The 14,678-nt window shown below is 40.3% G+C and overlaps 1 protein-coding gene across 5 annotated transcripts in view; it reads left to right on the top strand.

Moving 5' to 3' along the window:
• The window catches only part of LOC122528408 (disintegrin and metalloproteinase domain-containing protein 10-like), a 198,200-nt gene that overhangs the window by 51,530 nt on the left and 131,992 nt on the right, over positions 1-14,678 (top strand). For all 5 annotated transcript variants that reach the window (XM_043653479.1, XM_043653478.1, XM_043653474.1 and 2 more), the window contains one exon: positions 13,015-13,136. In XM_043653479.1, coding sequence (XP_043509414.1) covers positions 13,015-13,136 — 122 coding nt within the window. The remainder of the gene's footprint in view (positions 1-13,014; positions 13,137-14,678) is intronic.

Raw genomic sequence — 14,678 nt, 5'->3', positions numbered from 1 at the left:
AACGTTTAGGGGTTGATTCGTGGTAGACCGCGCGGTTTACAGCTTTAATGGACCATAATTTAGGACAGAATCAACCGTAGGGACGCGGGAGAACGGAGGGAATATACACCGCGGAACGTATTTAAGCGGTACAATGTTTTATTTGAATACGATTCCGCTTGAGATATCGCGGCGTACCGCCTGATGTTTACTGACCGAACAGAAAGCAAAACCAAAAGTTTTCTCTCCGCGGAAACCTTCCCCGTGCTGTTGCGAACTATAAAACTTCGTTTTTATTGCCTGATTCGGTTATGTTGTCAGACGGTGGAGGCGATTTTACGACGACCAGAGTATCAAACTACAGAGGAAACAACTGAAATTTCACCGATCTCGATAAAGCTAAGTAGCGGATAAATTCGGCAATCCTATGGCCTTGTATCTCCGCTCGCTAACCGGCCGGAATTCGTGCACATCCTCGAATCGATCAGACGCGCGTTACTTTTTAATTAAACTGTGGCAAGTGAAATCGGAGATTCTATTTTATTTCTGTCGTTATTAATGTCAGAATAATGACACTTGGATACGTGTAAATCGGATTTCTTTCTGCTGGAACATACAATGTCAATTTGATCGAATTTGACCACGATTAATTCTATTGTCTCGAGTGGTATATTAGTAAGAATAGTCGAGCAGGGCTATCTAACCATAACACGTGTCATTATCTTAAAATTCTCTTATTGCAAAATCAAGTTTCACCGACGTTTAGGAGGAATTATAAGCAGTATCAAAGCCAGACCATTCTAAATATAATGCACACTGCACAATTTAGTGCTCTCTCTCTCTCTCTCTCTCTCGACGAGAAAGAATAATTTAGCGATTCTTCCTCGACACGCGTTACAGATATTCACGGATGCACCGTGAGTCAAGTATAATTAGAAAGACAGAACGGCGAACTATCGGACGGGAGGGTCGGGCTACTCGAAAAGGAGTAAAACACCCTTTCACGGTTAACCCGCTATACAAAGAGGTAGTTAAGAGCGATTGTTATCGCTCGGACAATGGTATCGCGACGGGAACGGACCAGTTAGCGTTATTTTCAGAGTTAAACTCTGAACCCATTGCCAGGGGACCATCCTTCCGAACGAATGGCGGAGGGGAGGAGGAGTCGATGCAATTAAAATCAGCTACGTTGCCTCGTCGAATGCCGAGCTTTCTTTTGTCGGCGGCCTTCGCTTAAGATTTAATTGGATTGTTCGTTTAATGAGTGATAATCGGACGAGCTGTTGCAAATAAACTGGCGATACGCTTCCAATTAACCTTAATATCCGGCTACTTATTGCGTTCGTGCCAATTACGTTATTTAATTGTAGAAATTCGGACGTGCCGATCGGCAAAAGGGCACCCCGGAGAGTGTAGCGGAATCAATTCGAAATCGATTCAACGACCGAGGCAAACAGGGTGGGCACCGCCACCCCCTCCCCCCCCCAACGTTCGAGGCGTTGCGCGTGTTTCTACCGCGGTATCACGGACTAACGATTCCCTGCTTATTAAACTTCTGTTTATCGAACTACCTTTTCTCGTCGATAAGAGATTCCATTAAGTTCTGTTTATTCCTCTTACGTTTATTACGCCCCCCCCCCCTTCTGCTATATATACTTAATAAATATATTTACATTCAATTTCCCCTGAGCGTCCTCTCTATTTGCGTTGATGTGGTACATGAGATGTAATAAATAATCGGATATTTAGTTTTATCAACGGAATAATATTGTTCCGAAGAGTGTGGCTGAGATGGATAAGTACCCCAGTAGAATTTAGCAATGTCAATCGTGTTAAGAAGAGTCGTTCACTCAACTATTACCTTTCTCTCTTTATTATTAGTGCCAAGTAAAATGACAGAATTATCAAGCAAACGAGATTCTAATAGAAATCTTCCAAAATTAGTCAGACACGTCGATTATATCCATTATACTCTATACATTGAATCAGTGACTTGTTACTGTTCGTTTCCTTCGTGCCAAGTGAAATCACAGAATCATTAGGAGAGCAATATTTCATTAGGAACGTCCAGAACCAATCAAACACATAAAGGCACATCATTTGAATTTTAATCAAACCGAGTGAAGCAAACGTTCGAATTATTACTGACGCATTGTCTCAAATAGCCGTGTACTTGATTGTTCGACAGAGGAAAGGCAAGGCAGTAAACGCGTCCAAGAGCATTAATCAGTTAGGAGAGGTTGTCTACGAACGACAGCATAAAGCAACGGACGAGGGAGGGCAAGAAATGGCCTTTACTTCCCCCTTCTTCTCCGTTTTCCATCGGTTTGCATGAGTCTGTGTGTGCGCACGTGAACGTGTCCCTTTCACGTGGATGTGTGTTGCAAGGCAAACGAGGTTGTCGTGGGTGGAGCGTGCATCACCCTTGCAACTAATCCCATTTCTCAATGGTACATGCATCAGTCACCGCTCCTGACTAATCGTCCTTTCGAGGAGGCGAGCGTCGTTCTCGCGTAAATTGAGCAATAACGGCATAACGCGGGCCTCGACGATAATTCTCGTGCTACGACGCGGCCAACTGTAACCACGGTATTTCCATAAATATTCGCGTTTCCTCCAAACGATCGCTCGTTGCTCGATCTTTCGATCTTGCTTCAAAGGATCGGACAATTCGGGACACGTGTTCTCGTAACGCGTTGAAAGGTTGGAGAATTGGGTGCTGGTACAATTTCTGAATTAGCAGCGAGGCTAGCTCACTGCCGAAATGAAGATGTTGCGCGAAACGAGTGGCGAAAAGTTGGAAGGAGTTGCCCGCGAGTAGCGCGGCAAAGACGCTGAGAGCACATTCCCGGTGGTTACAACTGTGAGACGAGTTTTACAAGCGAATCTTTAAATACGAAATTACACGGGAATAGAGAAAAACAGAGCTGAAACGTGTAACGTATTACATTTTTTTTTTTTTTTTATAATCGGAATGGACGAGCTAAAATTTCATTACAGAGCCGATGGCCGTGTAAATCGATTAATATTCTCATAACGCTCGCCCGTTCTAATTCAATTTTGCATAAATATCGAACGACGTGGGATTAATTACCCTGCTAGCATTTAAACTTAAATTAATTGATAATCAATAGCCGATGGAATTATTAGGCAATTCGGTCGGCACGGAAGCCTGACAAAATTCAGGCTGGCTCTAATTAATTCAAGCAAACGTTAATTCGCCGACGTATCGTGCCATTTCGATTTCTCTTGCCCGCGTCTCTCGATCGCATCGATTTCGATTTCTCCCTCGTGCCCCTTTCACGAGTCGTAGGTGAATTATCGAACAGTCACGAGAACGATCGAGTTCGCCCTTTCTCTAGAAATCGTGACTACCAAGACTAGCAAGAGACAAAAAGAAAAAAAGAAACGCTAATCAAGAAAAACTATTGATTGTATCAGGCTTCGTACGCGACAGTCTGAGACGTCACGTCTCGTCGTATCGTAATTAGAAACGTTGCGCGTCTCCAGAATATTTCACCTTTCTCTCGAAAATGCGCGCGCGCAAGAGAGAGAGAGAGAGAGAGAGAGAGCGAGCGCATACACATTTCGAATGAACAATTCGTTAGAAGCTAGGAACGTCACAGCACGTCCGATGCAAATCTGCACGCGATATTGCTATCTGGAGAGTAATGTCGCGCAGATACGCGTGCCGTATCCAAAACTTTCGAATAGTTGTTTCCTCGACAGTCTAACGCGAATGTCGTTTGCATACTCGGCCGATGTCCGCCAACATCTTCGTGAACAACCGTCACTGTGCACTGTGTTCGACACGTGTGAATAATGCGCATCGATGTCGCTGTTGCGCACACGTGCCATTGAGCCGGCAGCTTCCGGTTCATTTGGACGCGGCATCCGGTTTTCGAACTTGTTCTTCAACCTTCGTCAAGTCGATGAAACTTTCTTACGCGATGCTGCGGTAGACGTAGCGATTTAACTTTTTGGCAACATAATGGAGTGACGTAGAATTCGGGATGAATAATTTAGGGAAAGATCGAGGAGCTTTGAGAAATGGTAAATGTGAAAGACGAAAGTATTCGTACTTTGTACAATTGGAATGTATTTAGAAGTAATTTCTGCGTTATTATATATATTTACGTTATTGTTCATAAGCGTCTGATCACTGGATGAAATTTTATTCGCAACATTTATATGTATGTATATACGATAAAAAATTACACTGGAAAGTTTAAGTACATTTTGTATAAATGATCGAATACTAATGAACGGTAGTGTAGGCAACTACACTATATTGCACATAAAACATGTACAGTAATAAAAGTAAACAGATGTTAATTAAATTATTTTTAGACGAACAAGTTTCACATATTGATAACATTTCATGGAAAATATTCGTATCACATTATCAATTAACGTTCTTGTTATGGTTAATATTTCACGAGTTTCTCTCTCTCTCTCTTCCTTTAAATAACTACATGCAATTTATTTATTAATTAAATATTTAACAAAGTTTAATTCCACATTTTTAGAATTATTTTTCAATATGCACATTGCGGATTGCTGCAGCTTTGTCGCAGCTTTATAATATTTTACTTTATTTTATTTTAAGTCCTAAAGAGATATAATGAGCGAGAGAACGTTTCGATTCTCAAAGATAGTGTCGCGTGTGCGTGCAACCCGAACAATGTCTCAGTAAAAAAAGAAGACAGAAATTACTTCTGGACAGGACTCCGATAGAGAGAAGCGGAAATGAGACGCAGCTTCCTTCGATTAAATCGAGAATGACGGTGGAAATAATGTCTGAAGAAAATTGATATAAACAGAGAGGATACCGACAGATACGACCGGCGCGAAAAATCGAAGATGGCGCGTTTGCATTTTTTATTTCACGTAATCCATATCGTTGCGCCTTTCGCATCAAACTTTCCTTCGCGTTTTCGTATATCAATTTCAGAAGTTTCGCCCACGGAGAGCGTGGCCGGAACGAAATGCAAAGAGTCACGGATTTATGCGTCCGATATGTTGGCTGTCGGTGTTCGTTCAGCTGTTTGTCGTAAGCCAGAGCCAGCGACAGAGTCTTATGGTACTCTACAGGGGGCGAACTTCCCTATGCATGGCTCCCTTAAGATTCACACAGTAATCTCACGTACCGACTTACATAATACAACGGCAAACTTGGCAATTACGCGAGCACGAATCAGTTGAAACTGTTGATTGCTACTTTCCAGATGTACTAGTCTGTCGAACAAGCCATACCAGCGAATAGGGACCAGACTGACCCAACTCCTTCCGCCGTTGTTTAGCATAACAGGCGAATAACGACAATCGCGCGATACTTGCGCGAAAACTTGCTGATTATGCAGTTTGGAATAACGATACCGCGTTTATTTGCATACGGAGGCCACAGGGAAGAGCGTGATTGTTCAATCTCGCGTTAGCTTTTCTAACGTCGATACGTTTCTACAGTTGAGGAAGAAGATTTATATCAACTCTACAGACAACTCTACAGACAACAATTTTTTGGCGACAGTTGATAGATCAATGGCATAACGTTGTGGCAACGGGATATTTTTAAAGTATTCAGGAAAGAGAAGGAAAAAGAAGAGAAAAGAGAAAAGAAAGAGGAAAAGAGATGAAAGGAAGGGAAGAAGAGATGAAAGAAATGGGAAGGAAAATAAAAGGAGGAGTAGAAAATGTCAAGAGAATGAAAAAAAAGAAAGAAATTCTTAGAATTAATAGCAACCTTAGTTCCCACTGAGGTTCAAGTAGAACTTGATATTTATTTGATACATACTCGTCTGCGAATTATCGCTGTAAAACATGCACGTACGAGATCATTTTTTAAAAAGATAAAATCGTTCGACGCTGCGTTAGAAATTCTCAATTTTGATCTTACGCTTTTTTCGAACCTTGCATTAGAAAGTTCTCAATTTCAATTCCACGGTCGAAAAAACAGACGGAATGGCTGCATCCGCCTTGTCCTCATTCTACTTAAAATTGGTTTCGATGGAAGAAACCGAGTGCCGATCGTGAAATGCACACAGACACGCACAGCATGGTAAAATTTTCCACGACTTTCAATATTCTGTGCTCTCTGAAGCAGCAGTTCCCACGCTGTATCAACATTTATGCAATATGATTATTGAGTAACTTGCACGAGAGTTAGCGAGCGGCGTACACAGCGCACCACTGAATCGTTTACGCCAGTTATAAAACACCGTTGTTATCCGCTTGCTTGTGCTCTTGCCTGTTTCTCTTTCGTAGTTTCTTGTTATTGCACCGGCAGAACGAGAATATTATTATTCCGTCTCTTCTTTCGTCGTGTAACGCTAACGATTGCCTGGGAATTGTGACGTTTCGAAACGTCCGAGAGATAGCGTTTCAACGTGACTGTCGAATAGTTTTATATCCGAGGGAAATTTCAATCTATCGATCAATCGATTCGTTTCTCTTTCGTTATTAATCACCGTTGTTTTCATAATTGTTCAGCCGGATAATCCTTTTGTCCAAGTCGAATGACAGCTGGCTTGAATTATTTTATTTCAACTGCTGACTTCGATCAAATTAAACGGGACGAACATTTAAATTATTACCGACGCGTTATTTGATAATATTATAATTTCATTACGTATTATTTTATTTGACCATTTCAATCGAATTGAATGAAACGGACGTTAAAATTATTACCGATGTATTATGCTTCATACTAACGTTGTAAAACGTGAACTCGAACGTTTGAGTGATTAGAAACAGTCTGTGGTGTTAATCGGAAAAATTGTCGTTCGTAAAATATAGAGAGAATATTTTCACTGGGAATATTTATAATTATCACGTATGTACATTCTTCGTATCAAGCGAAATTACAGATTCATTGAGTGAACGAGACGCGAGTAGAAGCGCTCAAAACTAATCAGACATGTAATATAAACGTAATTATCATAATACAATTGATTTCGATCAAATTGAAATCAACTTTGACCAACTCCGATATTTCAACGACCATTGAGTAGTTTAATTTGAGGAATATTGAACCTTACACTAATTGCTAATTACATTGTCGATTGCAATGGTGGATTTTTCCACTTTCTTTTTATTAAAGAACAGTTCCATCTAGTGCAAGAATTTGAAAAGTTGTTGTTCTATATATGCAATTATTTACCTGTTCTTTAAAATATGTGTTCTTCGTGCGGTAAGTTGAAGAGTCAATCTGTCTGTGCCCGTTTTCGAATTTGTGGTAACGTTTCATTCATTAATGTTTCAAGCGATGCTCGGTATTCGACTAATGTTTCGCACGAATCACTTCAACGAGATTTGTTTCATGCCCAAGATACTCGTCCAAATATCGTGGACATTCATTCCAATAATGAACTTCTCTAATTACAATACACTCAGCCTGAATACATGAAAATTGCACCAATCGGGAGAACAGTGTTCGGACGGTCACGTTGGTTCTAACGCTTTTCATCGATCTTTTTAATGGGACGAATCCCGAATTGGCTTCTCGGTAATGCAAATCAGTGATGCGGCTGGTGGCTCGGCCGCTTAAACGGTGCCGAGCTTGAAAAAAACTATTTTTCCAAGGAGGGAAACGAACGAGGTACCAAGGGCGGTATTTCTTGAGGAAACAGCGAGGCTCCGCGTGTTTTAAGTAGTTTTTCCCATCGAGTTAAAGCCTCGCTCCTTGCCGTGCCGCCGGTCTTTTGCTCCATTATGGAAATTCATTAAATCCCGGCCAATTCGAATTCGTCGCTACCTCTGAATGTAAATTTTCAACCTACCGATTCCGTAATTACTTTCGCATAATGGGCATTTATATGTATTACGCATTCGCCGGAATGTTAAATGCCCGTCGTTCGCGCGTATAAATATGTATGACTCTTTCTTTCGTTTTTCTCTTCCCCCCGTGCCCGCTGTTACGCGCTTTTAACGGGGTTTACGTTATAGAGTAACGTGCATTATCGTCTTCGTTGGCTGCATAACAATTTATCCGGTGGAAAGGATGAAAAGCCTCGATAGCATCGCGTGACTGGAACATTACACACAGATACATGTATGTAGATTTTGAAAATTTCATTACGTTTGCTCTTGTTGCTTGTCTATTGCATTTCATTTACATTATTGTTGTTCCCGATTATTAGTTCCGATTATTACTAATTTTAAATCAGAGCAAATAGTTTTAATCAGTGTAAATCACATCTCATTAAAAGCAACTTGTACCATGGTAAATGGTCCTCCTGCATAATATGATCGTTATAATGCAATTATTACAACATTATGACTAATCTGTTTCATTTCGACAGAAGAGAAAAGAATGAATAGAGGAATTCAGTAGGAAACGACTTGCATTGACAGCCTCTAGGCAGTCCAATTAACTAGTAATTTTTTTCATCCTGTGATAAACTCCCCTTTCATCCTGTGGGAAATTCTAGTTAGAGAGCATTGAGAGTAACGTTGAAATTTTTTTCCACCCTCCGCGGCAATCGTTCGTCTAAATCGTGCGTTACATACATCGTGCGAAATGACTATTCCTACAGCGATATGGTAATTAATGTCGTTGTAATTTAATTAACGTTCGCCGGTAATACACGATAACATTACCAATTTGGTTGCATTAGCTCGCCCTTTGACATCGCGGTATTAGTTGCTAAAAGTATGATAGCCGGGCGCGCTTGGAATCTCGTTATTTCGCGTACAAAATATTGACAATCAACTCAATCCATAAATTGATTAAAGATCATCTCTCTCTCTCTCTTTCGTTCGAATGGTATCGCATTTACGGTTGTTGCAGATAAAATGGCGAAATTCTAACTTATTCTTTCATCTTGACCATAGCGAAACATTGTTATAATTATGTTCTCCATTCCGTTGTGATCAATAATTTCGTACTTCATTAATTATGTTCGTTATTTATCCTTCCTAAATTGAACTCTTTCAATAGCTAACAGATCGTCTGTTCTCTTAATACAGTTCCTCGAGAACTTGTATTAACGTTACGAGCAACTTTTACTTTGTTGGCTCGAAGTTTCAAGTTTTCCGAAGTAACCCGCTTGAAATTTGATGATCACTCACGGTTCGTTCTGATCGATTATCCAACATTTTGGGTAACAAAACAGTCGACAAAACGCCGATCGTGTTAATTTGTTAAAGACTCAGCAACTCTCGAATTTCAAGCTTCAAATCGACGTCTAACGAATATTATTCAGCAGGGATCTTCAATCTCTGGGCTCTGGATTATTCTATACGCTTGTGAATTCGGTGAAATTTCGCATGCAACAATCTAATAATATTTCCGACTCTGCTAGTTCTCCCGCTTGATTCCCGATGTTACCTTTCGACTTTACGGCTAACATTGTTTTCCCGTGGAGAAGTCAGATCGAAGTTTATCTTCTTACATGCGATCCAGGTCGAGCAGAGAAACTTTTCAGAATAGAGCAACTTCTCTAAACTCGGGCGGGAACCTCGATGGTTTTCGGTTCGTACCGGAGAAATTGCGTCGCCGGTTAAAAGTCGCGCCGTTCGTTACCTCGGAAATGACATTTTTCTTATTTTTCGTCGACATAAGTGAAGCAGGGTTACTCGAGTTCAACGTTTTAAAATTCAATCTCCAACTTTCCACGGAATGACCTGTTGTATGGTGTCAGACGCCATTAATCTTTAATATAATAACGGGGAAATGCTAAACACGTGTGAGTTACGAGAGTATTAACCCATTGAACAAAACTTTTCTGTTTTTGATTGTTTTGGCTGGTAGAAAACTATAATAACAAAAACAATATATTTCGTTGAAATTTGTAGGGGATGCGTTTCTCTGTCCTTGTTGATAATGGCCAGGAGTTTAATTAAATACAATGTGAGGGACACAGTATATAATTGCCAAAATTACTGTATGGGTCTGACCCTGTCAATAACCACACAAGTTAATACCTAAAAAGTTAAGTTTAGAAAATAGTTCCGTAAGTACGACTTACAGCATTTAACATGTAACAAACACTCGACCACCTTCATCGTGGATTCCCCAAACAATTTAAAGGATATCAGAGACGAGACCCGTAAGTTTTTTGTCTGCATTTTTATTACGATGATTATTATGTAATTGAAAATATTAGCATTGGAAAAACTTTCCTTTCTACTGACGAGCAAAAGTTACATTTGCGTGGAAAGTTATGGTCGTCGAGCTGTTAATCCACGTACTGCGCCGAGCGAATGTATCTTGTTGAAATACAACAATGACATCCAACGTACAGAGATGCACACTTGATACGAGTTTCCGAGCTGTAGTTTTATTATGATAATTATCGCTGGAAATATTAACATCGGAGGAAACTCATGTGCACGAAATGCGTATAATATACAGAAGTGCATGTAAAAAAATATCCAAAGTAAAGCGCTTGTTACAACTAACGAATCTTTGCTTAAATTCTAATTTTTGTGTTGTATTCCAAGACACTAGATGCTTACATTAAGTTTTCTTTTAAAAGTATAAAACGCGAGATGAACGGTGTTTTATTACACCAGCTCCTGTGTCACTCGCTCTTCCCGACTTTCTCTTCTCTACGTAATTATTTCTGTTGTTTCCACGTTTGTACGTCCTAGAAAAAAAAAAAATTTGAAAAACCTAGGAGAAAAAGTAGAACCTGAAAATTACAACGCGTAACAGTCGATTAAACCTGCTATAGTCACTAACGTTTTCAAGATCCCTGAGAAATTATTCGCGCACAAGAGCAACTTGAGTCAAAATATTTTTGCCGAATGAAAAAACAGCCTACTGTCTTACCCTAATTTTCTTCGGCGAGTGAAACGAGGCGCCTGTCGCGCCGCAATGAAAAGCATCGGGACGACTGCTGCGCGAAATTACCAGGTTTCATCAATCTTTCGCTGCCGATCGCGAGATAAAGCCGTGCACACAGGGGAAAAGCGTTCGACAGTCGATAACCACTTCATCAGCGGGAATTAATCCTGCACGCGTTGCTTTCAATGTCTCATTAGTTACATTATCACGGTGACATCCGCGTGCACAAACGCGGGCCAGCTTTCTCCATGATGAATGATTGAAATCAGCGGAACGTTAACCATGAAAGGAGAGTCGACCTCGATCGATAGGCTATCCGCGGGCTTAGACAATAATTAGGTGAAAACATCGACCCCTCCCTCGGATCGGATTATCGATTGTACCGTGAGCACGGTTGCATGTAAACCTCGCGCACGATTAGCTCGAAACACGTAAGGGACTGGTTACAACGTAATATGTGGCCCTCGTTGCGTTACATCGCTGCGATTATTATGTGACACACCTGTCCCGTGAAGTTTAGTTCCCTCTTGTCGCAGTGTTTCTCAGTTTACTGGCGCTTCGAGGCGCTCGACTGAGCCGCGATAATACGAGGTTGATACGAGGCGTCGTTACGAAAGTAATTTCAAAACGATTAAAACGGTTAGATAGCTATTAGTTATTTTAATTTTATCGCTGCCTGCCAACCTCGAGTTGTCCGTCACTTCTCCTGGAGATTTTGTGAATTTTTAACTTTATATTTATTATTATCTGTAGAGCGTAAAATAGAGATACATTCTAAAATTTTATAGTCTTTTATCTTTATATAAACGAAATTACTTTCTTTATATAAACGAAAACTTTGCTATACTACGTACAAGTCTCAGTCTCTTGCACTTTTGATATTTTGGTTGTCTAATTTTATCTTTTCTCGCTATGAATAAAATATTCTGATAAAAGTAGCGAGAGAAACAATGGTGTTACCGTTACAACCGCGCCGTTTTTTTTTAAATTATTAATCACAAATTTCGGTAAACAGAGTTTTCGTCTTTTAAAAAATTAACCCTCCCGTCGAAAATTCCCCACAACATCGATTTTTACCTTCGTGATTTCAAATGTAAAACAATAGACGAAATTAAATAAATAACGATCGGAAATGAAATTCGACTGGAAATTCTTCGACGATCTGCCAGGGGGGAAAAAAGAGACTGACTCTCGCTGAGAGATCTCGTTGTTTTATTATTTTTTCTTCCACGCGATTCATTTTCGTGGAAGTAAAAACGAAAAGCGTGGGATTAATTAGAATGATTGGAAAACCATTGAAAATCGATGTAAACCGGTGAAAAGCTCCGGTCGATCGAGAGAGCTGCGCGCAAAGTCAACTCGACGCCAGCCGATACGAAGACTATTATTAAATCTATTATTTCTGTGTTATATATGTTTTGGCGCTGGTCCTCTTTGCAAAACCGATACTGCAGAAACGCGCTACGCGTTTGTAATTCATCGCGTTTCGAATCTAATAAATTGAGCCGAATTACATTTACAATACCGGTGTTCCGCGATTTCGCGAAAACATCATACGTCGGCGAACGTTTGTTACCGAACAAGAGAAATACGGTCGAATATCTATTCGTTTGAATTACTTTTACGCCGTTTATTTCGAATTGAAGCATTTACTGCCGGCTGTGGCACCCATTCCGAACTACGCGTGGTTTATTCGATTATTAAACGTTATTTTTTACTCGTCGATGATCATAGAAACACATCGTCGTACGTAAATCTTTTAATGAAGCAGAAAGTCAACGCGGAACGTATCGAACGTGTTGATATCGAGCAGTCCGTCGTTCGTAAACTTTCGGGGAAATTTATGATTTTGTTAGAAATTATTATTAAAAGTTATTAATATCAGATCCAAAAGAAATTAACTTTTAATCCTCTAGTGAGGATCAAGATCCATTTCTCTGTAAAAGGGATTATGAATTGAATTTTTGAATTAACTTGTCAGGTTCTCTCTCGACCTATTAACGATGCAAAAATGGATTTCAGGACATCAAATTTATTGAAATTCGGCGAGGATTATATATATATTTCACATTCAGGGAAGGAATTTGCTAATTTGCTAATACATTGACCATTACGAATGGTTAAATCGACGTTTAAATCTGAAATTAGCTTCAAATTGATACCAAATACTAGAAATTAGTATCAGATGGAAGATAATGAACGTTTATGTCTCACTAACGTGTAATCTGGTATGATTTCTGTCTCAGGGTGTTTAAGATGAGACTGACGAGGGATACGAGCTTGTTCGATGAGAACGTGGTCTTCGAGGGATCGAACGGCCGGCAAATTGCTTTCGATCCATTGCACGCCTACAGCGGAACCCTCGAGGGTAAGTGAGCAACGAGTTTGTTGGAATTTTTTTTCAGCGGGGGACGGGCGTCGCGAATGAACAGCCGCGACCGTTAATAGCGCGAGGGTAATTCATTAAAACGGGAACGGTTTCAATGTGAGAATCGCTATGAAATAAAAAAAAAAGAGAGAGAAAAAATGAAGCGGAAGAGTCTTGATTCAACATTTCTACAAAAAAAAAAAAAAAAAAAAAAAAAAAAAAAAAATGGAAAAAAGAAAAAGTTGGACTCATTGTCGGGCGAAAATTGTCAGAATTGCACGGATCTCGATGTCAAAGCGAAATGAAATAATAATCGCGAGGACTCGCTGTTTCCACGAGAGATTACATTATCGCTCGACGAAATATTATTACATCCCAGGAGAGAAATATATTAAAAAAAAAAAAGAAATCTCTCCGGCTCCATTTAGCTTAAAAGTGAACAATTTTCGTTACCGTTGGCAACTCGTTGGCACAATTCAATTATCCGTTCGCCGGTTACCGCGAATATTTCAACTCGATCTGCTTTCAACAATTTGCGGTTCATTTTCCTCGCAATTTCTTCTCGCAGTTTTCACATATTTAAATGTACGAAAATAAAAAAAATAAAAAAAAGAAGAAAGAGAAATACTACAGAGGGGAAATAGAACGTATATCACGGAGAAAGATACGATGTACGGCTTCGAACCGGACGCATCCAACGAGAAATTCACGCGCTACCTTTAATGAAAGCACTTCGCGCTTATTTCTGAATCTTTGCTGGCGGTTAAAGGGAGGGGGGAAAAAGCGGCGAATTCCGGTTGGTCGGCGGTGAAAGAGCCACTAGATTCCCTTTCTTTCCCTGCCAAGATCCTGCCGGTGAAATTAAAATGCAGACGCGAATCGATACGTCATAGTCTGGCTCGGAATTCTCAGCCGGTTTTCGCCCGGTGAAATATCGCGACGATATTAAGCTGCATGTATGTACGTACATATATATATATATACACATGTATACCAGTTTGGTTCGCGAGGATTTATCGGCAAGTGCCGGTCAAATAGATCGATAGATCGTTGGAAACTGTCGGCACTAAAGATGACAGAGTTGAAGATGTCGCGCTTAGAAAATTCTACAAACAGTCCAGCCAACAAATAATCGAAATTGAAGCGTTGTTAAAGACATTTAACCGAGATATCCGGTCGTTTGTCGACGTGTTTTCACAAGCGTGTGTTTCATTTTCGATCAACGCATATCTGGGCAGGAACACATACACGAGAGCAAGCTGCGATATTTTTTAATACAATGCAGCGTCAGTTGTCGCGAGCAGATGGCACCGAGGACATCGAGATTTGAGTCACGTGGACGTTTCTCGCGCGTTTTATTCGATTACATCAATTTTAAAACCCCCCCTCTCTCTCTCTCTCTCTTTTTCTATTTGCTGCCTGTCCCTTTTCCGAACGCACGAGCGAACGCGTAACGAAATTTCAATAACGTGTAACATAATTACACCGCCGCGACCGTTCGAATATCGAAATCGTTGACGAAAAGCGCGCTCGATTCGTCCC

Source organism: Frieseomelitta varia, unplaced genomic scaffold (genome assembly GCF_011392965.1).
Source record: "Frieseomelitta varia isolate USP_RPSP 00005682 unplaced genomic scaffold, Fvar_1.2 scaffold_250, whole genome shotgun sequence".
NCBI lineage: Eukaryota > Metazoa > Arthropoda > Insecta > Hymenoptera > Apidae > Frieseomelitta > Frieseomelitta varia.
The sequence above is the reverse complement of the archived record's forward strand: the minus strand, read 5'-3'. Positions and strand labels throughout refer to the sequence as shown.